The sequence below is a fragment of the Pseudogymnoascus verrucosus genome, assembly GCF_001662655.1.
Source record: "Pseudogymnoascus verrucosus strain UAMH 10579 unplaced genomic scaffold scaffold_33, whole genome shotgun sequence".
Taxonomy (NCBI): domain Eukaryota; kingdom Fungi; phylum Ascomycota; class Leotiomycetes; order Thelebolales; family Thelebolaceae; genus Pseudogymnoascus; species Pseudogymnoascus verrucosus.
In genome coordinates this window covers 177,369-202,548 of record NW_017263684.1, presented here as the reverse complement: position 1 = coordinate 202,548, position 25,180 = coordinate 177,369, and the positions used below count along the sequence as shown (strand labels likewise).

At 50.7% G+C, this 25,180-nt stretch overlaps 11 protein-coding genes across 11 annotated transcripts; 5 read left to right on the top strand and 6 right to left on the bottom strand.

Moving 5' to 3' along the window:
• Positions 1–42: 42 nt before the first annotated feature.
• SPB4 (ATP-dependent rRNA helicase spb4) lies at positions 43–2,125 on the bottom strand. Its single transcript, XM_018276799.2, has 2 exons — positions 1,892–2,125; positions 43–1,839 (listed from the first exon to the last, which is right to left on the bottom strand). The coding sequence occupies exons 1-2, from the start codon at positions 2,060–2,062 to the stop codon at positions 130–132; spliced, it is 1,881 nt and encodes a 626-aa protein (XP_018128841.1). The 5' UTR covers positions 2,063–2,125; the 3' UTR covers positions 43–129.
• Positions 2,126–2,286: 161 nt separating this feature from the next.
• On the top strand, positions 2,287–4,651 carry VE01_07363 (uncharacterized protein). The gene is made up of 2 exons (XM_018276798.2): positions 2,287–2,488; positions 2,601–4,651. The coding sequence occupies exon 2, from the start codon at positions 2,808–2,810 to the stop codon at positions 3,942–3,944; it is 1,137 nt and encodes a 378-aa protein (XP_018128838.2). The 5' UTR covers positions 2,287–2,488; positions 2,601–2,807; the 3' UTR covers positions 3,945–4,651.
• A 1,021-nt stretch (positions 4,652–5,672) lies between these two features.
• On the top strand, positions 5,673–6,620 carry VE01_07362 (uncharacterized protein; the record flags this gene model as incomplete). The annotated part of the gene is made up of 3 exons (XM_018276797.1): positions 5,673–5,989; positions 6,178–6,330; positions 6,539–6,620. 3 exons carry the CDS (start codon positions 5,673–5,675, stop codon positions 6,618–6,620), a joined length of 552 nt encoding a protein of 183 aa, XP_018128839.1.
• Positions 6,621–7,413: 793 nt separating this feature from the next.
• On the bottom strand, positions 7,414–8,887 carry RPS0 (structural constituent of ribosome). The gene is made up of 2 exons (XM_018276796.2): positions 8,647–8,887; positions 7,414–8,571 (listed from the first exon to the last, which is right to left on the bottom strand). The coding sequence occupies exons 1-2, from the start codon at positions 8,814–8,816 to the stop codon at positions 7,827–7,829; spliced, it is 915 nt and encodes a 304-aa protein (XP_018128836.1). The 5' UTR covers positions 8,817–8,887; the 3' UTR covers positions 7,414–7,826.
• Positions 8,888–8,976: 89 nt separating this feature from the next.
• On the top strand, positions 8,977–10,147 carry VE01_07360 (uncharacterized protein). Its single transcript, XM_018276795.2, has 2 exons — positions 8,977–9,146; positions 9,198–10,147. The coding sequence occupies exons 1-2, from the start codon at positions 9,101–9,103 to the stop codon at positions 10,055–10,057; spliced, it is 906 nt and encodes a 301-aa protein (XP_018128837.1). The 5' UTR covers positions 8,977–9,100; the 3' UTR covers positions 10,058–10,147.
• VMA6 (H(+)-transporting V0 sector ATPase subunit d) lies at positions 10,035–11,511 on the bottom strand. The gene is made up of 4 exons (XM_018276794.2): positions 11,450–11,511; positions 11,312–11,400; positions 10,366–11,261; positions 10,035–10,313 (listed from the first exon to the last, which is right to left on the bottom strand). The coding sequence occupies exons 1-4, from the start codon at positions 11,479–11,481 to the stop codon at positions 10,230–10,232; spliced, it is 1,101 nt and encodes a 366-aa protein (XP_018128783.1). The 5' UTR covers positions 11,482–11,511; the 3' UTR covers positions 10,035–10,229.
• A 122-nt stretch (positions 11,512–11,633) lies between these two features.
• Positions 11,634–14,054, top strand: NOP58 (Nucleolar protein 58). The gene is made up of 2 exons (XM_018276793.2): positions 11,634–11,868; positions 11,956–14,054. Exons 1-2 carry the CDS (start codon positions 11,744–11,746, stop codon positions 13,697–13,699), a joined length of 1,869 nt encoding a protein of 622 aa, XP_018128782.1. The 5' UTR covers positions 11,634–11,743; the 3' UTR covers positions 13,700–14,054.
• On the bottom strand, positions 13,943–16,295 carry VE01_07357 (uncharacterized protein). Its single transcript, XM_018276792.2, has 2 exons — positions 15,580–16,295; positions 13,943–15,523 (listed from the first exon to the last, which is right to left on the bottom strand). Exons 1-2 carry the CDS (start codon positions 15,994–15,996, stop codon positions 14,276–14,278), a joined length of 1,665 nt encoding a protein of 554 aa, XP_018128787.1. The 5' UTR covers positions 15,997–16,295; the 3' UTR covers positions 13,943–14,275.
• Positions 16,296–16,868: 573 nt separating this feature from the next.
• VE01_07356 (uncharacterized protein) lies at positions 16,869–18,740 on the bottom strand (the record flags this gene model as incomplete). The annotated part of the gene is made up of 3 exons (XM_018276791.1): positions 16,869–17,017; positions 17,071–18,481; positions 18,558–18,740. 3 exons carry the CDS (start codon positions 18,738–18,740, stop codon positions 16,869–16,871), a joined length of 1,743 nt encoding a protein of 580 aa, XP_018128786.1.
• Positions 18,741–19,139: 399 nt separating this feature from the next.
• VE01_07355 (uncharacterized protein) lies at positions 19,140–20,264 on the bottom strand (the record flags this gene model as incomplete). The annotated part of the gene is made up of 1 exon (XM_018276790.1): positions 19,140–20,264. One exon carries the CDS (start codon positions 20,262–20,264, stop codon positions 19,140–19,142), a length of 1,125 nt encoding a protein of 374 aa, XP_018128785.1.
• A 329-nt stretch (positions 20,265–20,593) lies between these two features.
• On the top strand, positions 20,594–25,026 carry VE01_07354 (uncharacterized protein). The gene is made up of 3 exons (XM_018276789.2): positions 20,594–21,212; positions 21,370–23,720; positions 23,773–25,026. Exons 1-3 carry the CDS (start codon positions 21,056–21,058, stop codon positions 24,937–24,939), a joined length of 3,675 nt encoding a protein of 1,224 aa, XP_018128784.1. The 5' UTR covers positions 20,594–21,055; the 3' UTR covers positions 24,940–25,026.
• Positions 25,027–25,180: the final 154 nt, after the last annotated feature.

Genomic DNA, 25,180 nt, shown 5'->3' with positions numbered 1-25,180 from the left:
TTAATTCACTTACAAAATAACGGTTATTATTTCAAACATAATCTTCAGTCTCATTCCATGAAAGTGGTAATATTTTTACGCAATAAATATACAGCGTCGTCGTATCGTCATTCGCAGGTACGCTTTAAACTAATCAAATCCCTTAAACTCCTGCTTATCCAACTCAAGCAAAGCCTTCTGCTCCATCTTTGTCTTCTTCCTCACCTGCTCTAATAATGATTGCAGCTCGTTCTCCTTCTCCCTCTCCTCGGCAGTCATCTTCTCCACTCTCTCCGCCTCTCTCTTCCTCTTCTTCTTCTCCCTCCTATCCTCTTTCAGATCCTGTGCATCGTGCTTCGCGCTCCACGCACTCCGCTCCTTCTTCCTTGCAAGCTGCTCTGCAGTTGGCACATATGGACCGGCATTCTTCGCCTCCTCCATAGCAACTATGCGTGCCTTCTCGCGGATCTTATCCTTATACTCATACTCGGACATGTTGAGCTTGACGCCCAGGTACTTGTCTCCGTCCCATTTTTTCAACTCCGGCATCTTTGGGAGCTTCACCAATGCCCACGCATGACCAAGATCGGTCCAGTCCAAGTCTGCGACGCGGAATATACTGCTAGCAGTGTGCTTGCTGTAGCTCTTGACCCACGATACAAAGCCACGCTGACCCTTATCATGCAGGGCACGGTCATCCAAGACCTCCTTGCGCAGACGATCAGTTATAGTACGCACATCCTTCTCGCTAATCTTCACCTCCGGTGTCGTCAGCTCGCTAATGGGCGTTTTACGAATCTCCAAGAACGGGATGTAATCCTCTTCTCGGCCAGGTTGGAGGAAAATGACACTCAGTCCTTTGCGGCCAGCGCGTCCAGCACGGCCGCAACGGTGGAGGAAAGCCTTGGGGTCGGAAGGTGGGTCGATTTGGACTACCAGATCGACTTGTGGGATATCGAGACCACGGGCGGCAACATCGGTGGTGAGAAGGACCATGGGAGTGACGGAGTTGAGGAATTTAGTGAAGTTCTTAGTGCGCACGGCAGGAGGGTGTTTGCCGTGGAGGGGAACCAAAGAGAAGTTGGGCGGTAGAACAGCGATGAGGAGATGCTGGAAGTAGTCGACGGCTGCGCAGGTGGAAAGATAGACAATGGTTTTCTGTGGTTTAGGGTCTAGGTTCTCCAAGAGTGAGAGTAATGCGGGTATTTTCTCGGGCGGACGTGTGAGGAGATAGGACATTTGTAATGATGCCGGTGTTCGTTTATCATCTCCGCTGAGTGATTTTACTTTCACAGCGATTTTGACTGGGTTGCGGAGACCAACACGGACAATTTCGCCAACTGCTTCTGAAACAGAGGCACTGAAGAGCCCAGTGCGTCGTTGTTTTGGGAGGCGGGCGAGAATGCGCTGGAGGTCTTCTTTGAATCCCAGATCAAGGAGACGGTCGGCTTCGTCGAGGACGAGGACTTCAAACGACGATTGAGGGCAGTGGACATGCGGAGAAGACAACAGTTCGAGGAGGCGGCCAGGCGTTGAAATGAGGAGGTTCGGGCTGTTCTTGAGGAATGCGCTCAAGTCCTGGGCTGGGGTTGTTGTTCCTCCGAGGAGCAGTTGGGGGACAACTGAGAGTGTCGACGCGGGGAATGGTATCGCATCTTCGGATGGAGTCAACTTTGCTGCTGACGGGGCATGGAAACCAAGGAGCGACAACAGGACGGTGTGCAGTTGAGTAGCCAACTCTCGAGTGGGAGAGATGATTATTGCGCCGACGTGATGCTTCCTTAGTGGCTCTTGGAGTCGAAGTAATTTCTCAACTACTGGTATTAGAAACGACAGAGTCTTTCCGCTTCCAGTAACAGCCTATGTTTATTAGTTATTATATTGGCAAATTGATCCAAGCATTCCAACTAACCTCTACAACAACGTCTTTATTTCCCATGAACAGTGGAATTGTCGAGGCTTGGACTGGTGTCATGCGAGTGAAGCCCATCGTCTTGATCGCACCGAGAGTCCAATCGGACAGTGGAGGAGTGAGCGCATCCCACGCCCGGGGATCCTTCTTGGTCACATCCTTTGCTGGCATGTCGCCGTATATCTGCTCTTTTCTCAGCTTGAGCGTATCGAAGCTCCCCGCCGTATCAAAGATATGTGGTCGTGGTCGAAAATGTCCGCTGAATTAATTTTCTTATCGTTATCGATAGCGCACGTGACTAATGGCCCCCATTGCACATGCCTGCTGTTGATTTCCCATCTGTGATAAAGAATTGGAGAAATGAGGTCAGGGACTAGGTAAACAAATGCAGACATCTCTATTAAAATTCCGTATTCAGATAGCTAAACTCTACACTCATATAAAATACCTTCTAACGTCCTCGCGGTGAATCCAAACTAGAAAGTTGTTATCGTAAAAATCTTATACATCGGCGCCTCGGACCTAACAGAGAAGGCTGCCGTCATCCACCATTTTCGTCACTTTTTCATTATCTTAGCGGCCTTGTGCCTGTACCTGGTCAGCAACCCAACCCACGTTTTTCATATGCCACGACATCCTTCACTTCCTCTCACATCCTATTTCCTATATCATAATAAGCGTGGCCGCCAGCTCACGAAATATTTGGCAGAGTCTCCATTCCTATGAAGATGCAACGCAGCCCTGCTCTGTACCTATCGCTCCACTGGAGCCAATAGCGCAGTCCACCGCTACAATTACGAACCTAACGACACACGACACTCAACTCCACTTTACATATAATATACTACGACTGCGAAATATCCGGCGAACTATCGTCGGCGTTGCACCTTGCTGGGCGCTACCGACCTTTGACCATATGATGCCTCCGCGGTCGATCCCGGCAACTCCGAGGGTGATTTCACCGTCGCCCACCCCCTCCGAGACGTCACCGGATGGATATTCTGGTCCGATGACACGCGCATCCGCAAGGAAGCGCGTAAATACCCCCCAGGCTATTCATGAAGATCTCGACGACGAGTCATCAGACTCCAGCACCGATGCGACTGGCAGAAGGCCGAGGCCGAAGAGCAGAAGCCCGGTCAGGGTTCGCAAGACCAGCGGAATCTCCAAAGCCCAACCCAACGGGGTGCCAGAAATACAAGATGAGGCATTATTAAGTCCAGCAAAGCTGTCGCCATCGACGGCCTGGAGTTGGCGCGATTTCAGTCGCAGCCCGAGCCCTCTCGGCTTGATTCCGATCCATAAACAATTCCGCGCCTTCATTCACAGGCACGAGGTACCCAGGAAAGCACTGCATGTGTCGATAGGATTCTTCACGCTATGGGCATACGTCTCCGGAAAGCAAACCAGCGCCATCCCACCTTATCTGATGGCTGCACTTGTACCTATCGCCGCAACAGACTATTTAAGGTTTAGGTTCCCATACCTGAATCGAATATATGTAAGGGCACTTGGTGCTCTCATGCGCGAGACGGAGTACAACTCATGGAACGGCGTCATATGGTATTTACTCGGTACATGGACCGTGCTCTACTTCCTTCCCAAAGACGTCAGTGTTGTTGCAGTACTCCTCCTCAGTTGGTGTGATACAGCTGCAAGCACTTTCGGGCGGGCCTGGGGCAGATACACTCCACGGATCAGGAAAGGAAAATCCCTTGCTGGCACTGCCGCTGCATTTATTGTCGGTGTTGTGACTGCCGTGGGTTTCTGGGGATGGTTGGCCCCGCGAACTGGGCCGTTCCCTGGTGATGACGACTGGCCATTTATGTTCACGGGTGTACTAAGACTCCCTGGCGCCATCCAGAACGGGCTGAGCCTCACTGACTCTCAGAGCACAATTGGAGGAGGAGTTGCACTTGCAATAATGAGCGTGTGGACGGGTTTTGCGGCAGCGGCTAGTGAAGCTGTTGATATCTTTGGCTGGGATGACAACCTAACCATACCAGTCCTGAGTGGTATCGGCATCTGGGGCTTCCTCAAGATCTTTGGTTAGAAGGACAGGAAGATCTAGGATAAGCTCAGCATTGGACAGAACGAATAGCACACGAATAGCACATCACATGTATTATAGTAGACGAATAACCTAATTGCCACTAGACAGCACTCCACGTTTTGAGACTTTCTTGTGCCTCTTGTGCCTCCAGACATGGTTTCGTCAGTATCCCTTCCGATGCACGAATTCCTTCAGTGGTTGTGACGAGATATTTTGGAATTTGTGTCCAGCCCATGTTTTCGTGCCACAGGTGCCAGTCGCCTCGTCCAGCTTCATTGGTTCCTGGCATGTATAGGCCACCTCAAGCCGAAGCCCTGCATATTCGGCCGCGTCTTCCTACGGCCATTTGATCGCTGAAAATATGCGGGCTTACTCCGTCCTTGGCCAACGAATGCAGCCTTGTGGCATTCCGTTCCAATGTATTAGCTATTAGTTGAGGGTCTAGGGGAAAAACGTGCCGCGGGGAGCATGATACTTGCCCGTGAAATGTACTGACTGCACTGTAACCATCCATGGCAGGACTCTTGTGTTCCCATAACACAAAGCCACAAAGGTTTTTTATGATACCGCAGTTGTGTCACTTAGCCTATCACAGCAGAAAATGGCATTTCCAAGCTGTCTGTTTGATGGGTTCCGATCGGACATTACAAAGTGATGTCAGGGACGAATTTATGTTTTTATTTTCAATAAAAAATTAAATATTTTGGACACACAATTCGCCCACGCCCACGCACAGCCCGACGATGCACTTCTGCCTGACATCATTGATTATTCTGTTTTCCCGGGCCCTTGGGATTTCCCATACATTTCCCACAAATGTCCCCAATATCGGGCATGTTAATATCAACGCTGAGACAACAACCTTCATAGGATCTTCCCACATTTCTCCCATTCTCCCACTTTCCAGTGCTGCTTTATCCAGTCCGACTAGCGTCACCGCGCTTGAAGTGTATCATCGCCTTAATCAAGTCGCCTCACAACTTTCATTCCCTGAGACCAGCATCTAACTGGACAATGCCCGTCTACCGTCCCCCCCCATCCCCTCCCCTTATCCACCAATACCAGGTGTGCCGACGGAGCAAAACTCGAATGACGGCTATCTGTGATCAATAGAAACTGCCTCTGAGACCAATCCCCGTAGATGGCGTCAACCAGGGTCCTCCAGGGTCCATGGCCGGACCACCACACTTACAGGAAATAGGACCGTGGGAGGACGGGAACGGCGGCTAAGGAGGGCGGAGCTTCCGGAACTGAGGAGGAGGATGGGGTGAAGGGGGGTGTTCAGCCTATCTCTGGAGTCCCTCGAGCGGGGTCAAGAGCATGACACGAGGACACAAAGGGAAGGAATAGGGTCAAACCTATTCACCCCTTCCTCCATCGAGCCTGTCCCCGAAGCGAGGAGGGATGAGGAAAAAGTATAAAAGGGAGGTCAGAATCCTCGATGGAGGACTTTCCTCCTTCTTCCTTTCCTATCATTCACATACCTCCGTTTGCACAGTAACTACCCAGAGCACATACTCTTTCAAGCACCTCACTCACACACCTCGTCGTCTCACCAGCAAACAGAAACATCCACCACCCGACCGCTATCACATACTCTTGTTTATACACCAAGGTTATACCAAACCTCAGTTCATCTAACATCCATATTCCAAACGCTATCATCCCTCTTGCCACCGTTTCTCAAACCGCACAGTTTCAATTTATTGTTTCTATCAAACCATCAAAATGGCCACTTACACTTATGCCGTCACCTCCCCCATCGCCATGACCTCCAAGTCGCAATATTATCACCCTGCGCCTATTAGCCGCAGTTACGCTGTCTCACCACCAGAGACCGCTGATTCGGTCACTTCTGGCTCCGCCACCGGGCCATCATACTCGGTTTCTGGATACAGCACTACTCCTTCCTACGCCAGCAGCGAGTACGAGACGAGGAACTCAGCGAACGGTATCGATCTCCAGGAATACGTCAGCGAGCGATTCTCCAACATGAACTTTGACCCACTTCCGCTGGATCGCAGTTTGGCGACCCAAGCACAGGCGTGAGTTCTATTTCTTTTGGGGCGTCTCGGCGCATTACCCCTCATTACCCCGCCATTAGCGAAACCGCCCCCTTTTCACTTCCAGTCAGAATTCAACATTTTGGAATCTGTGGCGCGCGGGAAAAGTGATAGCTGATTGATAATTTTTCTCGCCGAAATCAACGAGTGCATAACTGACTAAATTACAGATCCGGCAAACTCAACAACAAGCAGCGCGAGATTGAGGAGCTGCGCGCAAAAGCACAGGCTCGTCTTGCGAAATCCCGCGCCAGAATGCAGACTGGATTCCAGGATGTCAAGGAGGTGAAGAGGGATTTGGAGTGGAGCCAGAAGCACGTTTCGTAAGTTTTACCCCTAATTTGAACTGCAATCCAGAACTCTATTGTCCTGGAATGCTGGTTTCACCGGGTTTGGACGGTTCACAATGAGATGATATCTGCAAAATTCTACCGGCTGCGATTTAAATTGCACGGATAGAAAGGACAGAATCTCGCCGTTTTCGAACTCCCAAAGCAAGGAAATTGAGAACCTAGCTAATGCGGTTTCCAGTGCTCTCACAAGCAAAACCTCGCGAAAGCACCCACAAGAGTACAAACAGGCCCGCGCGCGCTACCCATCACCAGAATACTAGGTTTAGTCACCACGGAAACCTCTTTCTTTCACTTCCCTCATAATTATTCTTTTTTGTTTACGTCGGCGTTGCAAAAACCCTCGTCGTCGCCATCTGCGTTGTGGCTGGCGGAGCGGAGCGGAACACCCCCTCTCCCCGCCCAATAGCCGCGCACAACCTTGTCCGGCACACTCGCTGCTGCTTTATCACGACCATTACGAGCTTCTGATTTGAGAGTTAGCGCTAGGGCTGCAGATTCTGCTACCGGGGGGCAGCTGCGAGGGGTTAGCCAGGGGGGGTCGCTCTGGCTAGGGCGCCTGGGCTGGCTTGGGGTGCAGAGGGGTAAAACCGGGGCGAAAATCGGGTTTTGGATAGGCTATTTTTGCTGGGTTTTGAGCGAGAAGGGCGTCCCAGTCGCCCAGATAGGGTGGTTTAGCGCTGTTTCGGGGGGGTCTTCTGCCCTTTCAGGAAGGGATTTGAGCGCTTGGGTGGGTGCTTTGCCTATTCGGGCCTGTGTATTGATCGATTGGGCGTCTTGGAGGTTCTTTCTTACTTGTTTTGGTAGGGTTAGGCTGTTTATATGACTTTAATGATATCCACGTACTTGTTATGGCATTGTTGCTCACGAGACTTCCGGATATGGTGCGTGACACTCCATGTTTGGGCTTAGGCTGGTCATACTGACAAGCTGTATAAATGCACGTGCATAACTCTGTAGAAAGTAGAGTAAGCAGAATGGATGAGGAGGCTGGGCTCACGTGGAAGAAACTGAAAGGCGAGGTGTGGTGTGGTAGAACGAAAGGGGAAGCTCTTTTGGAGAAGCATTCATGTTATCGTAGGAAGGTACAATAGATATGCCAGGGGGAATAGAGACAGCTTACGGAACATAGCACCAAGGCAGAAACACTAGTCACATACACATCACACAATGGCACCAAATGACACACAAAATAGATGCGGCCGAGGACAGCTTCCAGTAATGCATTATTGCGTAATTCCTCCGACAAGCTTCGCATTCCATATAGTACGCGTCCCAAGACAAAGGAATCAAAACACATGCCAGCACAGGGCTTTCCCTCAACCGCCGAACGACTGCAACAGCGGCCCAGTATCTTTCCCTCATAAGTGTCAGGCACGCGAATCCTCAATCAGGCAACGACATGATGGGGTAGCAAATCGTTTCTTTTTCTACAGTTTGACCTGTAATAAGACCTAGAAGACAGGCATCTACCAGTCCTCAGTGGCGGCCTTTGGGTCAGCAGCGGCCCAGTCGGTGGTGCCAGCTGGCTGAGCAGCCCACTCAGCACCAGCCTCTCCATCCCATCCAGCACCAGCAGCAGCAGCGGCACCAGTCGCGGCGGCAGTGGCAGCGAAAGCACCGGCAGCTGGGCCGGAGACCTCCCAGTCAGCGGCACCAGCGGAAGCGAAGCCGGTATCGATGGCAGCGGCTCCGACCTCCTCAGCACCGGGGACCTTGGCCTCCTCGGCGATCTCCTTGTTCTCCTCGGCCTCAGGGTCGCGGTAGAAGTAAAGATCGACCATGACGTCCCAGTCGGCCTCACGGTTGGCGATGGTACCTCTCAGGCGGAGGACCTCACGGGCAAGCATCCACCAGACGAGACCGATGGAGTGGCGGGACTTGTTGTTGGTTGGGATGGCAACGTCGACGAACTCAGTTGGGGAGTCAGTGTCGCAAAGGGCAATGACTGGGATGTTGACGTAGGAAGCCTCCTTGATGGCCTGGGCATCGGTACGGGGGTCGGTAACGATGATGAGACGGGGCTCCTTGAAAGAGCGGGTGATGTAGTTGGTGAAGTTACCGGGGGTGAAGCGACCGGCGATGGCGACGGCACCGGTGTGGTGGGCGAACTTCAGGACAGCGCGCTGTCCGTATGGGCGAGCGGAGATAACGCAGATGTCGGCGGGGTTGTCAATGGCTGCGATGATACGGGCAGCGAGGACAATCTTCTCCCTAAGCGTAAAAATTAATACGAAATTCCAGCGCAAATAGTAGAAGCTGCGTATAGCATATTAGAGCGTCTCTTACCAGGTCTTGCCAATGTTGATGACATTGATTCCATCCGGGCGAGTCTTCCAGAGGTAGTTCTCCATGTGAACCTGCATGTTCTTGGAGCCCAAGTGGCACTGAGCTGCGAGGAGCATCTCAATGTCCTGGGAGGTGGCATTGAAGATCGGGGGGAGTTGAGAAGGAGCCATTTTGACGGTTGATCTGGTACCTGGTAAGACCGTGGTGTTGTGGTTGACGGAAGATGAGGAGGAAAAAGACGTGAAGGAGGAAAAGTTCACGATAATTATTTGGCGATATTCAGTGTGCGTCGGCCCTCGTAGGGTTTCGCGACAATGCCCAAAATAGTTTAGCGTTTTGTAAAAACCACTAATCCAAACGCAGACTAGTCCATATTAACCATTGGCGACGCCCGAGAAAATAGCTGTGTAGATGAGGCCGGGATTCAGGTCAGGAGGAAGTAAAGCAACCAGCCATGCCGCCTCAAATACCGTTGCTGGCGCGCTTTGGCGCTCTGTCATGTATGTGGTACACGCAATGTTATAATGCCACAAGTTACTAATATTCCTCAGTATGCGCACGACCTGCTGTAAAGCCTACAGTCGCCAGCCCAGTATCAAAGATATCTGTCGCCAATGCGTCCACGACAACGCGACGACACCGTGACCCATATGCTTTGGCTCAAGCACGCCAAAGGAAGGCAGCCAATGTCAAGAGGCGGGATGAGTTGAATGCGGAGCGTGACGCCGCCCTCGGGGACCCAGTTCGTGGCATCTCAACGCCCTTTGTCGAGTCCTTCAAGACCGTTACCCCGATTCAAGGGCTGGACAAGGACACTACACGCCACCTAAACCACTTCATCAAACCCTCCGAAGTTGAGACAGCACTGCAGCACTCATTCATCCTGACGCAACCCGTTATCTCCGAAAACCGAGACATTATCGACCCAGAACTGGAAGCCCAGCAGATCCGCAAACATGCCGAAGATCACGAGCGAGCCACCACTGCAGTCCAGCGCATTCTGGCTCTGGAGAATGGAAACCAGAAGGACAGGACGAGAGCCAACATCCGACGTTGCATTGATACCTTTGGCCGCCACAACACCGATGGTGTCCTGAGACCTCGTGCGGCTGGAGTTCTTGAGGCACAGTCGAAGATAGAGAAAACACCCCGTGCTGGCCCAGATACTGGTAGCTCCGAAGTTCAAATAGCCATCTTGACGGCCAAGATCCAGGTCCTTGCAGACCACATGTTGTTGAAGGGGCGCCAAAAGGATAAGGTCAACAAGAGGAACCTGAGACTACTGGTGCATAGGAGGCAGAAGTTGTTACAGTACCTCAGGAGAAAGGAGCGTGGAGGCGATCGTTGGCAGAACCTAATCTCGACGTTGGGTCTGACTGAGGGAACATGGAAGAACGAGATCAGTTTGTAAAATAGCAGCATATGTCGTTGAGGCGCAATGTACAATAAGGATCGAGTAGGTAGACTCGATTGTGAATTATGTAAAACTACCAGTGTCCCATTCGCCTATTGCGCCCATCTCACTGTTTTCTAACCCGTGCAAAATAAAAGCAGGACGACGTGTCGAAAGCCTGACTATATGACTAGAATACGCTGATATAGTTCCCAATCCTTTCCTTCTGGTTCTGTGCTATACACTCTGCAATCCAAGTGATATTGCGGATCTCCTAATCCTATGTTAGACCTTGAACAGCCCGTGATAAGACGGGGTTGACTTACTTGCTCCCGCAGCTTGATCCATGCGTATACAATCGAATATGTGAATTGCCTTGTGAAGGCATTCTTGGAAATTTCCATCTCTTTTTGATAGAAGAGATCTTCCAAGCTCTTGGTGTCGCTCCCTGCACCGCCGCTCATGTTTCCAGCGCCAACACCACCACCCTGTCCCAGTCCTGTTTGGTCAAAGTATGACTTATAATCTGAGTTACCCTCCACGGCCAGGCGTACACCTTCAATGTCATCTGCTCTCGACAACATCAGAATTCCCTCGGGAAATAATTTTCCAAAGGTTGGGTACAGCTTCTTGCGGTCCTGCTTTGATAGCTCGGTGCCGAACGAGTTCAGCGTAATATTAATCGACCTGCGGTCGGCCTCAAACTCCAGCATTTCTGACATGACTTCGCTCGTAGGGGTGCCGGCAATATCGGAATCCGTGGTGACGAAGTTGTAGAAGTCCTCCAAATAGTTCTTGTAAAGGGTGTTTCGAACAATTTCAATATTCAGCTCGTCAAGATCCTGGTGGCTCAGGCTGCCTTTGAAATATGGTGCGAGCGGGGTCTCAATTAACACGCTGTTGTATAACTCCTCCATATTCGTGGCGACGCAGAGAACTGGCATGGTCTCGAACCAGCCAAGCGGGTGGCATCTCTCCAGTAGTTCCCTGGTGTCTCTTTCGTGTAGTGTCCCTGTAATGAGGAGCGCAACGTTGTCGATCATATAGCCATACGTCAGGTAGTCCATAAACTTTGCTAGCGACCCCACAGCATTTGCTCGCAGATAGCGGAACTCCGATATCAGTTTGTCTGTCGTCTTTGCTGCGAGAGAAGAAGTGGAGGGGTTCGGAGGTAAAGACGAAAGGAAATCCCCATATGCAGGGCCCAGTTGAAGTTTGAGATCTAAAACATTAATATCCTTTCTGTCATGAGTATTATATAGAATGACCCACCATCAATAGTCTCGCACTGTGTCATGTTGTTGTAGTTCTGGCTCGTCAAGAGGCTGTTGCGGTAGCCACGGACAATTCCCTCGATGTAGCTGTGGGATACGTCAGAAACAATCCCAGAAAACTCATCAGACCACTTACCCATTGTTAACATTGAAGAAAAGGCCCTCCATCTTGAAGGCTTGGTGGTTATTTGAGAGTTGGCTGGATGTTCAACGTCCTGTGAAGCTCCCAAGGCTCCACCTTGGAGCTACCATTGCATCACGTGACCGAACAAACTTGTGGAGTACAAACTTTCGCCAATCCGCGCTAGTCCCATCTGCCTCTAACATTTTGAAAAGTTAAAAACTTCTGGAGCAAGAGCGTTCAGCAAAACAGCTCTCTCCAACGACGACTTCTCCACGCTTCCGGCAACAGCAACCGCCACCCTTCAAAATGACGCTGTTTATACTTACGGAGACGAGCGCAGGATATGCGCTCTTCAAGGCGAAAGACAAGAAACTTCTGAAAAATGAGAACCTCGCAACAGAGGCCGGCACGGCTGAGGGTGTGTGCAGCATGTAAGTTTTCACCAGCAAGTGTACAATGGCAATGATGTTCGAGCCATTGGTGTTGCGCGTTCTCAACTAACGTTCTATTTCTTCCAGGCTCAAACTCAAGACTTTCCAGAAGTTCGATAGTGCCGCTATGGCCCTCGAGGAAGTTGCGTCGCTGGTAGATGGCAAGGTCACTCCCATGCTGGCCAAGCTCCTCGACTCAATCAAGGATGAGAAGAAGGCCTCTCTGGCCGTTGCCGACCCAAAACTCGGGCAGGCAATTAACAAGTTGCCATCGGTGACGCTCACCCCAATCTCCGACTCCGCTTCCAACGAGCTTTTCCGTGCGATTCGTGAGAACCTCCCAGCCCTCATTCCGGGCCTCCTCCCAGAGAACATCTCGACCATGTCCCTTGGTCTGTCTCACTCTCTGTCCCGTCACAAGCTCAAGTTCTCTCCCGACAAGGTCGACACCATGATTGTTCAGGCCATTGCGCTTTTGGACGACTTGGACAAGGAGCTCAACACCTACGCTATGCGTGTCAAGGAATGGTACGGGTGGCATTTCCCTGAGATGGCTCGTATTATCAACGACAACCTCGCCATCGCCAGAATCATCTTGAAGATGGGTATGCGCACAAACGCCGCTACCACCGACCTCTCGGATATCCTCCCAGAGGAGATTGAGGCCGCTGTTAAGGCCGCCGCTGAGGTTTCCATGGGTACCGAGATCACACCCGAGGATTTGGATAACATCCAGCTCCTCGCCGAGCAAGTTGTTGGCTTCACAGAGTACAGGCAGCAACTGTCCAGCTATCTCAGCGCCCGTATGCAAGCCATTGCCCCCAACCTTACCGAGCTTGTCGGTGAGCTCGTCGGTGCCAGACTTATCGCACACGCTGGATCTTTAATGAACCTTGCCAAGTCGCCTGCCTCTACCATCCAAATTCTTGGTGCCGAGAAGGCTCTGTTCCGTGCTCTCAAGACCAAGCACGACACACCCAAGTACGGTCTCATCTACCACGCCTCCCTCGTCGGACAGGCCACTGGTAAGAACAAGGGAAAGATCGCCCGTATGCTTGCCGCCAAGGCTGCCATTGGTCTCCGTGTCGATGCTCTTTCAGACTGGAGCGCACAGGGTGAGGGCAAGGGTGATGATGTCGATGAGGAGGAGCGCTCTGCTCTTGGTGTCCTGTCCCGCGCAAAGATCGAGCGCCACCTTCGTGGCCTTGAGGGCAAGCCGCTTCTTCCAAGAGGCGTTGCTGTCGGCCCTGACGGCAAGGCTCTGGACAAGCCAGGCAAATGGGAGCTGAAGGAGGCCAAGAAGTACAACGCTGATGCCGACGGAATCGCTTCCGATGCGCCAGCCGCTGTTGAGGAGAAGAAGGAGAAGGCATCAAAGAAGGACAAAAAGCTGATCCAGGAGGTCGAGTCCGAGTCTGAGTCCGAGGAGTCTGACGAGGATGTTGAGATGGAGGACGCCAAGTCCGCCACCAACGGCACCCCCAAGAAGTCCAAGAAGGAGGAGAAGAAGTCCAAGAAGGAGAAGACCCCCAAGAAGGGCGAGACCGACGAGGAGAAGTACGGCGCTCTTGCTGAGGCCGCCGGAATCAGCGTCGCCAAGTACAAGCGCAAGGCTGAGCGTGGCGAGATCAAGTTAAACGCCGACGGCACTCCTCTCGTGGTCAGCAAGAAGGACCTCAAGAAGCAACGGAAGGCCGAGGAGAAGGCTGCCGCCGCTGACGGATCGAAGGAGAAGAAGCGGAAGCGCGATGCCAGCGAGGATGCCGAGGAGGTGAAGGCTGACAAGTCGGAGAAGAAGGAGAAGAAGAAGAGCAAGAAGAGCAAGGCATAGAGAGGGCGAGAGAGTATGCTTTTCTTTTTTTGTAATTGCTTGGCGTTTTGTATCATATGTGCACGGCGGTCGTACATGGATATGGCTGTACTCAATGGCGTATTTAGGGGGTGTATTTGGGCATGAACTCTTAATGAGATTTCCTCAAAAATAAAATTCAGAGATTCCTCTTCATTCCGTCTGCTTTGTTAAATTTTGTGAATTGTTTCGAAGTGATGCGGTTCAAGTTCTCAGTGTGCAATGGGCAAATATTGAAATCGAATTATTGGATTGGAAATCTAATGAACGCTTGTACTGGTCTGTCTTGTCTTCAAGCTACAGGTGTATGTATACTGCATCGAAAATCCACGCAATGCCAAATCTAAATATGATGCCGAAGCATCCCAATTATGTGCACAAAAAACCAAATGGGTAAACCCGGATGATAAAAATCCAGCAAGCAATAATACCCAGTAAGAAAGCAAAACTCCATATCCCATTTTCAAACCCCACCAGCCCGCGCCGGGAGGACTCAAGACGCCACTATCCATTGATCGTAATTCGTAATGAAGAAAAGTGCAAAGCCCAGAAACAACACTAATTGTTCTTCGCCTTCCGCCTCGAGCCCTCCCTGCTCATCTCCACGCCGCCAGCCTCGCTTCCACCACGACTACTCTGCTTGCTCATCGCCGTGCTGCCCACCTCCTCGGCATCCAGCCCCAGGCGCGCAGCAGCGCGCTTCCCGACACCGAACTCGCTCTCGATGCGCTCTTCCCTCTTCTTGCCGCTGAGCCACACGGGATACACGCCCGGCTCGGCGATCGCAGCGGCGAGGAAACGGCGGTCGCCGGGGATGGTGCCCTTGTCGGTCTCGACGTCCTGGTCCAGACTTGCTCCGGGCTTGAGTTGCGAGTTCACGCGCTTGCCCCACTCGATGCGGTTCATGTCCTGGTTGAGCTCGTCGCCGGCTACGCCCTCGGTGAGGTTGGGTCGCATGTTATCGCCCTTGGTGGAGCCGAAGAATTTGGTCATGCTGGGGTACAACGGTGGGGGGAGGCGAGGCATCTGGTTCAGCTGCCCGGTGAATGTGGATGGGAGAGTGAGGTCAGCGATGACTTCAATGCCGGTTGAGCCAATGAAGCCGCTGGTGGCGCCGCCAATGCCGCGAGTTGAGCGGGTTGTGCGGTCCATGGCCGGGGCAACGAGAGGCGAGTCGGGTGTGGAGTCATTGTTGCGCTGGTCTGCGTCGCCATTGCGAGAACCGTCACTGTCGGATTGAGAGCGTGTCGCTGCTTCGTTGAATTTATGGCGGACCATGTATTTGTGTGCAGCCTCGGCAGCCTGGCGCTCAAGCAGAGACAACTCCTTCTCGGTGAAGAGCTTGTCGACGCTGTATAGCGGGTATTCGGGATCTTGGGCCTTCTCTGTGAATCTATTGAGAGGTGTGTTCGAGCCAATCTGGTGCAGGTCGATTGGTGCACGGCGGCTCGGGACTGGAGACGCCCTGCCATCGTCGACAGCTCGGCGTTTGCGCTTGGTGGGATCGAGCATCGCCGGCAGGTCGTCTAGGTCTCGGCGGTGTCTCGAGGAACGCTTCCCGAGAACGCCTCCGGGGCTCGAAGGGTTGAGAACACTGTATTGCGCTGGGTGGTAGTGGTATGCATTTGAATTGTCGATCCCCTCATTGCTTGTCATGTCTCTGTTAAGCTTTCGCTTTCTTTCTGTAATCGAATTTATGAGTCGGTCGCGAATGGTACTGGCGAGAGCGGAATGCTCTCGTCCAGCGAGCTTCGTCAAAAATGCCGAGCTGGTATTGAGTTCACTGAGGTTGCTTTTGTGCTCAAACTAAGAGAGATGTGTTAGTGATGGTTGAGTTTTAACTGGGGGGTTCTTCTACTTACTGCATACGCTGATAAGGCGGCATCTCGACGCTCCATGGCGTCTTGAATCTCATCCCGGAACTCATGGTATATTCTCCCTCCAACGCCTTGAAGATCTCCTTCCTTGACAGACTGGAGGGCTCGTGGGTCACCTCTGGTAAGTTTTTGGATGACTGCCAGTAGCTCGACAGTTGATTCTTTGGTCGGATCTTCCACGTATGGGATGGCATGGAGAATCAGGGCAATATCCTGCTGAACAACACCCAGTTGCTCGCGATAATATTGGTCCTTGTTCGCTGAGAACTGCATCGTGATGTCGTTGAGTCGATCAATCAACGCAGTGCGGCGCTTGTCTCTCTTCGAGAGCGGCTGGACAGGAGGGGCATTGTCGTCTCTGTCCATGACCGGTGATAGAATCGGAGATTGACTGGTTGCCATCTCGCGATATTTTGTGTGTCCAATTGCTTGACGTATAACGAGTCAGCAGGTATTTAAGAATGCCTGTGAGAGTGTGGTGGTGTTGTTAAAGTGTGAGAATTGGTTTTGAAGCAGGATCGTGTTGACAGAGCTTCACGGTCGGTGCAGTGATTGTCGATGCAGAAAACCTGGCGACGGTAACTAAGTTGAGGTAAATATATGTTTAATGGAACAAATAGAAGATCCGATCCGTGGCGAGCTATTGTCACTCCTGGCCTTTGTTGTGTTAAAATATTCCCATTACCAGCGTTTGAACCGTCTGCTGCTAAGATTCAGTCCTGATGACCATGGCCCTGGTGCGCTTCACCAGGTGGATTTAGCGTCGTCTGGGAATTTTTGGTTTGAGCCAATGAAAAGGTTGGAAATACTGCTTGTCGCAGCCGTGCAGGCGAGGCTGGCGTGTATTACAAGGCAACGCGAGGCTGAAGCCTTAAAAAGGGACAATGATAAAAGACCACAGACAATCGTGTACATAGCGGTAGGATTGTGCTTCTATTGAATTAAATAGTAAATATGTGGTGAATATTATCTGAATCATCTCTTGGCATCAATGACAGCTATTGTCTTGCCATTGATATATCTTGCATGTGAGAACTAACAGTACACGCGAGGCTGCACCATTTATAATAGAAACCCCCCCAGTCCAACTTTCAGACAACAAACGTCCTGTTCTAAGACTTTGATAGTGTGTCTATTCAATATCTAATGATATTCCAGCATATTATAAATCTCCGGGCGCCGTCAGATAGTTTTCCAAACCTCCCATTCTAAAAATGCCAGCCCCTATAACACCATTCCCAGATGCACCATCTATAAAATTCAAAACACACCGACTACTGCGGAGATTTATCCGCAATAATCTTCCCAAACTTATTGTATACCGGCTGGGCCACCTTATCTTCCTCCCCCAGTTTCCCCATCTTATCCCCAAAAACAGCCTCATCATATTGCCCACAAACCTCCTGCCACTCCAGGAACTCGCCTAAGCTTCAAGTTAGCCATTATCACAGACTCCCTGGTGGAAGGATGTCATACCTTTATCAGTCCATATCCCTCCCTTCCCTCCCCTGAAATCCCACCAATACTCACCTCCCCTCGCCGCCGCCTCCGCAGCAATATGCCCAGTATAGCTCCGCATATACCGTCTCATCAACGCTCTCGCCTTGGGCTGGTACCACATCTTCTTCCACCACTTATCCTCCAGCCCCGGGGTTCCTGCCCCGAAGAGGCTCATACTACTTGGGATTTCCGTTCCGGGGACAATGATATTCGTCGCCAGCGCCACATCCGCCCATGGTTTATTGACGGGCAGCTTGTCGACCTCTAGAAGTGGGAGATCGGATACTGGGCCTTGAACTGGTGTGCTGTGGAGTTTGAAGGGCGGGGCAGTCGAGTTCAAGTCTTGTGGTAGGTAGATTGGCTGGCTGAACTTGGAGGCGGAGATTCGCGACGGGGAGTTGACTATGGTGGGGTGGTTGAATGTGACAAATTGTATGTCATCGACACTATTATCGAGAACCTGGAATATCGAGCTCGAATAGTCTAGGCCAATGCCGAAGTCGGGGTTATTATTGTTCGCAGACCCGGTGTTCGTCAGGTCGAGCTTCTCGATACCGAGAAGCGTTTGAGGGTCATTTTTGGGATTGTTGCGTATGAGCCACTCTTTGAAAGCGGATATAGGGCCGAGGGAATCCCTTCGGACCTTTTCTCGTTTTAATTCTTGGTCTCCAAATATCTCGGAATAGAGGTATTGCGTGCTTTCTTTCGAGGTTCTGGTGTCTAGTTTCAGTTGCGCGTACTGCAACATATCTCTCAAATCTCCAGCTCGCCCCATCATGTTTGGCGAATATAAATATCGTGGCCGGTAGTTTGAAGCGGGTGGTACGTCCGTGCTGGGTCCGTATACGTCTTTCGGTATTGGCGATAACGGCGAGGCATAGCATGCTGTGTCTTCCGACTTATGATCAATGCATGATTTCTCAGCCCCAAATAAAATTCTCTCCTTGAACTTCCCTGCACCATACTTTGCAAGCAGCTGAGCATTCGACCTTTGCAGATGCGAGTCGAAGCGATCAACCATGACTTGTCCAGGCAATTGAAACCATGTCCTCTCATCCACAACCAACGCCAGGTCGCCGTCCTGTATTTGTCTGCTCAATAAGAAATTCAGTGTGTTCGTAGTGGCCCCGCCATCTGCTTCGTTTCCATTATCATTGCCATAGCCAATGAGAGTAGGCGGAGGGTAGTTCAATATGGCTGCAGATACTAGAGTCTTGCAGAGGGCGACGCTGGGGCGTCGCACTGGGATTATGAGAACAAATTTGTTTCCGTCGATAGAGCCGTTCGAGGAGCTGTTGTTACCGCCGATTCCCCATTTTGATTCCTCTGGTTTCGATTTTGAGTTGCCCGAGGAAAGGGACGACGAAACATAGTTTTTAATGTGGTCCTTTGAATATAAGATCAGGTTTTGACATCTCCATAAATAAATAACCAACTGCCCTATGGTTTAGGACTTCACATACCGTATTACCTCTCACCATGTATGCAGTAGCCAGCAACATACTTATAAGAAGTGCAATGGCCAGACGACCGCGAAGACGACCTGGCCGGCAAAGACCACTAATACACATTCCAGCAAGTACGATAGGGGAGGATGCAGGTCTACTGCTGCCTCCACCGGGAACTATATCCGAATCATCCTCCATTGCTGAGTTGCCCAAATAGCTGCCATGCATCACGACCCGACAATGATATTTTAGAGTGGTGGAAGGAAGTGGCGTGGCATGTCATGGTGTTTGACCTTATCAGAATAGCCATGTGTGTGTGGGGTGACGCAATGAGCCCCAGAAAAGGAACGGATGATAATCACGATAAAGGTCGAAAAGGCGGATTCCGCGCACAAGAACCACAATAATAGAGACGATCACCTTACTTTTCCTAAAATGTAAGTGATAAACATAAAATCGGCACAATGGGCAGGGCTGGATGGGAGAAAACTCTGGGGACATGGGCTGAGCCACGTTGCAATCCATCACCAGTAAGGCCAGCGATTGCTTGGCTTCACACCATATTTTGTTGTAAATATTCTATTCATTTGATATCGTTTAAATACCACCGCGCATTTTTTGAAGCTGGCTAATAAAGCCATAACTGCTTGTAGACTTCGAATCCGTCGCGCTGACAGTCGGAATGGTGCCTGTCGCTTTCACCTCAGGTTTGTTTCTAGCCCCCTTCTCTTGCTCTTGTTGTTCCCGGAGAAGGCTACGATGTCTATCTTCGACCATCTTTGCCAGGGACTCCACAAATCGAACCCTTGCCTTCTCCTCTGCCGTGCCCTTCCACACCGCACTGAGCTCCTTGAGCTCCTCTACTCTCTTGGCAGCCGCTTCAATGTTGTCCACGGGGTCATCACTGCGAATGAGGATATCGGCAATCTCGTCACGAAGCTTTTTGGAAACCTGCTGGCCCTTCTCCTCGATGCTTTGTGCCTCCGATCCTGGCTCGGCCGCTGAGACTGATAGAAAGCCTGAGCTGACTGAAACTTCCGACGGGGGAAACGTCCAAGACATGGCATCGCCAAAGGTTTTAATAACTGTATCCAGTCGGCCCCTCACTAATGTCAGAGTGCGCAACTGCTGGATATATGGAGGGTCGCCATTGGCCGCAGCCTGTGTAGTATTCGTAGGTGCCTTTGCATCTAGCGATGTAGATGACTTCCTTCGGGTCGGTCCACCTGTTCCCGAAGATTTCCTTCCTGGGCTGCTGTCGATACCACCAGGAACAAACTTTGAAATGTCCTCATGGAGACCTTCCGTCAATGATTCCGACAATCCAACCGTCTCGCCGCGCAGCACTTCCACTTCATATGCCAGTCTACTCCCACTTCGTATTATCTCGTCTGTGAGTTGTGTCAAAGTATTCGTAAGTCTCGTTGTATGTGCGCTTAGTTGTGACAGCAGCGTTTGTGTCTGTGTAGACAGGTCGGCAAGCGGAACCTCTTTGGAGACACGCTGGGTCGATGTTCGAGCTTTCAATGGAGGGAGGGTCGCATTCAAATAGTCTGCCGCATTGAATGAAGGCGCAAGAAACGGATTCAAGGTCGGATCTGCTACGTGGGTGGATTTAGGCGTGTAGGTCTCGGTGGCCAGCGATTGTGCTGGGCTTTCAACACGTTGCGGAGATGCAATGTTACTCTGCCGCCGCCGGGCAGACTCAGAGTCCCAGGCCATGCTGGACCATAGAATATAAGAAAGAGTGCAAAATGTTCTACAATCCGAAGCGCATTCAATTGGAGTATTCTACGCAGTCAGGCAGATGGTGGCAAAAGACCAAAGTCGTTGACTTAAGCTGCTCTTACGGGGATCCGTACTGTACTCGAGTACCCCAGTAAGCTCTTTTGCCCCACCACTTGATTTGTTCCGTGGGGTTGTTGGAACTGTTGGAACTTGGCATCTGTCGTCCCTATTGGCTGCGTGCCAGGCCCCCGCGCTGTACCTGATGAGGCTCCCCTTTTGAGACAGCGCCCTGGTATAATGCGACGACTGCCTAGCTGAGGGTGGGTTTTCCAGAAATCTTGATGATATATACGTAAATCGCTTCAATAAAACATCTTATTGTGTCCATATTTCCTTTCAATTCGGTCTTCCTGTGTTTCCTCCTCCGGCGTAAGGGTGCAGCTTGTTATCCTCAGACCACAACCCTCCCGACTTTTCTAGCACATTAGGCATCGACTGATGTCCCTTAGTGAAGACGCTTGCCAACTTCTCGCTGACTCTTGATTCATATGGGCACATCAACGGACACTCTTGACCATTACTTTATGGACAAAGACCAAGTGAATAATGGTTTGGCTCGCTTCGAACTGACCAGTACACTGTAGCATTCAGCCTCAGCCTCACTCGGAGAGATTGTGCATCTACAATTCTGCATCTACAATTCCCACTCCTCAGGTGGTTATAAATGATCTTCGTCTTTGGCAGATCGGAAACCAAATCGGCTCACCAATCTCAAAACAAACAACATGACTCGAAAGGCCTTTATCGCAGATGTTGCCACGGCGAGAAACTCCACTTTTGGCGATATTGAAGGTGTACAAATCGGAGATGAAGGAGAAGACTTCACCTTCGTTTTCACAACAGTATCAGGTGATTCAGTGCTGATCAAGGCCCTCGCAACCGGTAAGTTCAAATTTTGGTGTAACTTCACTTCTTCCCGGATCTATTCACAGGTTCCAATTATCACCTTGACGTGGCAACCGCTGCTCCCACTGATGGCTCCTGTTCACTGCCATTTTTTTGCAAACTGATTAAAATGCACATACTAATTTAATGGTAGATACCTCTGCATATCCAAAAGGCAATACCTATTTTCTTGGTGTCGAGTCCGTCTCAGCCCCACCAGCTTTTGAAAGGGAGCTTCAGAGCATCCAGGGTTCTTTCCTCGGCCTCACAGTTCAAGGTCTTCTGGAAAAGACTGCGGCAACTCTACGCTCTTTAGCAACCGGCTCAGAAGAAGATCCGCTATATGTGGACGATGACGATGTTATTATGGGTGGTTCGTTCCAGGATGACCATGCCACTCACCACGGCTATGGCGGCCAAGAAGATGCCGGAGATGACGAGGACGGGGACGAGGATGAGGATGATGATAACGACTGGTCTCCAGGCTCCCCATTTAGTGATATGTTCATGTCATCCAGCAAGGTCACATTGGATCCGTCAATACTAAGAGCTATTCAGGGGAGAATAAGACAAGACGTAACACGTGCGAAATTGGCGGGATTCAGGATTGGAATTTTGGCTGGGATGAGAGCTGACTCTACAGACAGCATTCTGAGCATGTCCATTAAAGTTGCACATCTTGGACTCTCAGAGCAGGCCATTGAGGCTTGGGATTTACAGCCACATCAGTACATCGTTCTGCTCATTCACTATGCAGGGCCATATGTGACGTTCCAGAAAGTCATGGACGTCGCCGTCCGTCAGCTTCAGATTGAGTTTCGAATCGGAGTCAGCAATCATTATAAACCCTGCTTATCCGACGCTGTGGCTGCGTTTTCAACCTCTAGGCTTCAAGCCTCAGATATCCTCTCAAACACAACAGAGCTTGACGAGAATCCAGAGGAGACTGCTGATCGCAAGTTCCACGCCCTGTTCATATCAAGTCCGATGAATCAACTACTAAACGACCGTTTTCTAAGCCTACTTAAAATCCGAAAAAACGATGGTCTTGGATGGGAAGGGGCAAAACGTGCCTACAACATGTACCAATCAAGGGCAACCATGTCTTCAAGGCAGCTAGTTGACCATTCAACCGCCGACGAAGATATTACCAAGGAAGATCTTCCGCCCATTGCCTCCATCGACCATCTTGAAGACTCGGAAGACGAAAACTACTCGCTTCCCCTCATCGCGATGCAGTTTTCCCTGCGATATCTCATTCGATGCACCGAATTCTGTTTGGTGTGTCACTCTAAAACCGAGGACAGCTTTGAGGCTCTGAAGCCTTACGTCTGCTCTAACCCACTCTGTCTATACCAATATATGGCATTGGGATTTGGCCCATCGATTGAGCATTCTGTGGCAACCCAGCCATATGTCGTCGATCTCCTCGTCAGTTTTGCCTACGCCAGTGCCCATGCTCGAAGTATGCGCAAGTACCCTACGGGGATGGGATTGGTTGTGGCACAACCAGTTCCGAATGCCATTGTGCAATTCACTGCGGGAGCACCATCAACATCACCCCCGAAAGATCCTCCCAGTGGTGAAAGCAAAATCCCAGGAATCCATGTCGTGGATTTTATTTTGGGAAAGAAAGAAGTCGTTATGGATGCCGAAGATCCCTGCGATGTAGTGGTGGGCGACTGGGTAGAAATTACAACCCAGGATGCAACTCAGGAGCCAGGAAGAAATGTCTTCCATTTCAGAGTTGCTTCATATATGCACCCTCACATGCACCTTATCAATCCCGGCTTGGAATATGACAACGCAAGCTCCGGAGGAATAGTTATGCCTCAGGTAATCCAAGAAAACGGTCTTGGGGGCGTGCCTTTCCGAAAGAGTACAACCGCCTCACCCAAAGACCGTATCCGCGTAAAGCTGGCGGCCTTTAAGGTGAAATTTGACGAGCTCACTGCTTTACAAAAAGATGCAACGATCTTATCACTGTTGAGGAATATGCCTTCTATCGACGATATGAAAGCATATCTTCAGGCAACGAAGGCCTCTGGAGAACCTAGCTTCCGTAAGTGGACCGATAGAATGTGTCCAGCTGCTCTGGGGTTACTTCGCTGGATTGTTGCATCAAACCTGTCATGCATCGTGCAGGTTGACAGATATCCCGGTCAGCCAGAGGCAGATGCCCTGTCCAATAATGCCTCTCGCTTGGGACAAAGGGTTACAAATCTGGAGGGATGGGTTCAGTTCCGCTTTGCTCAGGGTGCCCCAGACAAAGAGCAGAAATTCCATAAAGCCCTGTCACTTAAGAAGGGCAGCATCAGCGAGGAATTCCCGACGCTATTTGCGTGGCACGGAAGTGCTGTCCACAACTGGCACAGTATAATTCGAAGTGGACTGGACTTCAACCAGATCGCTAACGGGAGGGCATTTGGGAATGGTTGCTACCATTCCCAACACTTTCAGACAAGCTTGGGGTATTGCAACTCTCGTAGTGGTGTCTTTCCTTGTGTAAGTTACTGTACTACTACTACTATCAGAATTCGACTGCTAACAGAAACAGGATGCCGGATTGAGATACTGGTCTGGTTCCAATCTCAAGATCTCCCAAGCTATATGCCTGAACGAGATAGTCAACGCCCCCCTAGAGTTTACTAGCAATAATCCCCATCTGGTCGTACAACACGTCGATTGGATCCAGTGCAGATATCTCTTTGTGCTGTGCGGCGACGTGCCAGGAGCTGCTGTCAAAGGCAATATGCCACATCTGCCCATTGATTCTAAGGCAATTCAATACATCAAGCAAGATCCCGCAAGAAAGGTCACTGGAGTCAATGGAGAAGTGCTTGGGATTCCAAGAAGCGCCTTTCCCCCTTCGCGAACATTCTCGATTGAGAATGGAGGAATCTGGGCCAAGAAGCCCGACCCTCCTGGGAACCGAAAGAAGAAACAAAAGCATCGGTCTTTGACTAACATCTTTTTCAAGAATCGGGCTGATGACGATTCGGATCTTACTGATGATTCGGATCTTGAGGATATCAATTTCTTAATAGATGACGAAGAGAGCCATTCCAAAGTCAAGGCGAATGGCGGCCCCCAAACCGACTTCATTCCGGGATCTCTCGACAGGTCGACAATCACCCTCCTTGGGTCTCCTTCCTACGCTACCTCGGCTGCAACCAACATGCTAGCGCGCGATCTTCAAGTTCTTCTCAAAGTCCAATCCGCAACACCACTCCACGAGCTCGGCTGGTATATCGATGGGGATTCCATTGATAATATGTATCAATGGATCGTTGAACTGCACTCCTTCGACCCGAAACTACCTCTCGCCAAGGAGATGAAAGATGCAGGCATATCCTCGATAGTCTTGGAGATGCGATTTGGAAAGAACTATCCGATGTCGCCCCCGTTCGTACGTGTAATCCGCCCACGCTTCTTGCCTTTCATGGCTGGTGGTGGTGGACATGTGACGGCCGGAGGGGCGTTGTGCATGGAACTGCTCACAAACTCGGGATGGTCGGCAGTTTCTTCGATCGAGAGCGTCTTGTTACAAGTACGCATGGCAATCTCAAGCACGGATCCGAAACCAGCGAGGCTTACTAAGGGAGGGCGTGGGGATTATGGGGTTGGGGAAGCTATTGAAGCATACTTGAGAGCATGTAGAGCGCATGGTTGGGAGGCAAGCAATATGGACGACTTCAAGAGCGGGGTTGCTTCCGGCTCTTAACGAAATTTGACGACAGGCGTTTGCTTGGTTAGCTTTACGAATTAGGAATAGATACGAACCATACAAATAAATATAATTATTATTACGACATATTCTGACTTGAGCCTTCAGTTTAATATAAATAAAAAAACTCGCATATTAATAAAAAATATTTGACAAGCTCCAATTAGAGTTGTTGTTAGTGTGATGTCAAAATATAGCTTACCCGCCGTAGTGACATCATATCACCACATATGAATCC

Coding starts and splice junctions, on each gene's coding strand:
- VE01_07360 (XM_018276795.2), top strand. CDS start 9,101: ATGCCGCCTCAAATACCGTTGCTGGCGCGCTTTGGCGCTCTGTCAT. Junction 9,147..9,197: donor GCGCTTTGGCGCTCTGTCAT/GTATGTGGTACA, acceptor AATATTCCTCAG/TATGCGCACGACCTGCTGTA.
- SPB4 (XM_018276799.2), bottom strand. CDS start 2,062: ATGCCAGCAAAGGATGTGACCAAGAAGGATCCCCGGGCGTGGGATGCG. Junction 1,840..1,891: donor ATAAAGACGTTGTTGTAGAG/GTTAGTTGGAAT, acceptor TAATAAACATAG/GCTGTTACTGGAAGCGGAAA.
- NOP58 (XM_018276793.2), top strand. CDS start 11,744: ATGACGCTGTTTATACTTACGGAGACGAGCGCAGGATATGCGCTCTTC. Junction 11,869..11,955: donor GCTGAGGGTGTGTGCAGCAT/GTAAGTTTTCAC, acceptor TATTTCTTCCAG/GCTCAAACTCAAGACTTTCC.
- RPS0 (XM_018276796.2), bottom strand. CDS start 8,816: ATGGCTCCTTCTCAACTCCCCCCGATCTTCAATGCCACCTCCCAGGAC. Junction 8,572..8,646: donor ATCAACATTGGCAAGACCTG/GTAAGAGACGCT, acceptor TTTTACGCTTAG/GGAGAAGATTGTCCTCGCTG.
- VE01_07363 (XM_018276798.2), top strand. CDS start 2,808: ATGATGCCTCCGCGGTCGATCCCGGCAACTCCGAGGGTGATTTCACCG.
- VE01_07357 (XM_018276792.2), bottom strand. CDS start 15,996: ATGGCAACCAGTCAATCTCCGATTCTATCACCGGTCATGGACAGAGAC. Junction 15,524..15,579: donor CCGCCTTATCAGCGTATGCA/GTAAGTAGAAGA, acceptor CATCTCTCTTAG/TTTGAGCACAAAAGCAACCT.
- VE01_07354 (XM_018276789.2), top strand. CDS start 21,056: ATGACTCGAAAGGCCTTTATCGCAGATGTTGCCACGGCGAGAAACTCC. Junction 21,213..21,369: donor GATCAAGGCCCTCGCAACCG/GTAAGTTCAAAT, acceptor ATTTAATGGTAG/ATACCTCTGCATATCCAAAA. Junction 23,721..23,772: donor GTAGTGGTGTCTTTCCTTGT/GTAAGTTACTGT, acceptor TAACAGAAACAG/GATGCCGGATTGAGATACTG.
- VMA6 (XM_018276794.2), bottom strand. CDS start 11,481: ATGGAGGGCCTTTTCTTCAATGTTAACAATGG. Junction 11,401..11,449: donor TTCTTCAATGTTAACAATGG/GTAAGTGGTCTG, acceptor CGTATCCCACAG/CTACATCGAGGGAATTGTCC. Junction 10,314..10,365: donor GGATCAAGCTGCGGGAGCAA/GTAAGTCAACCC, acceptor ACATAGGATTAG/GAGATCCGCAATATCACTTG.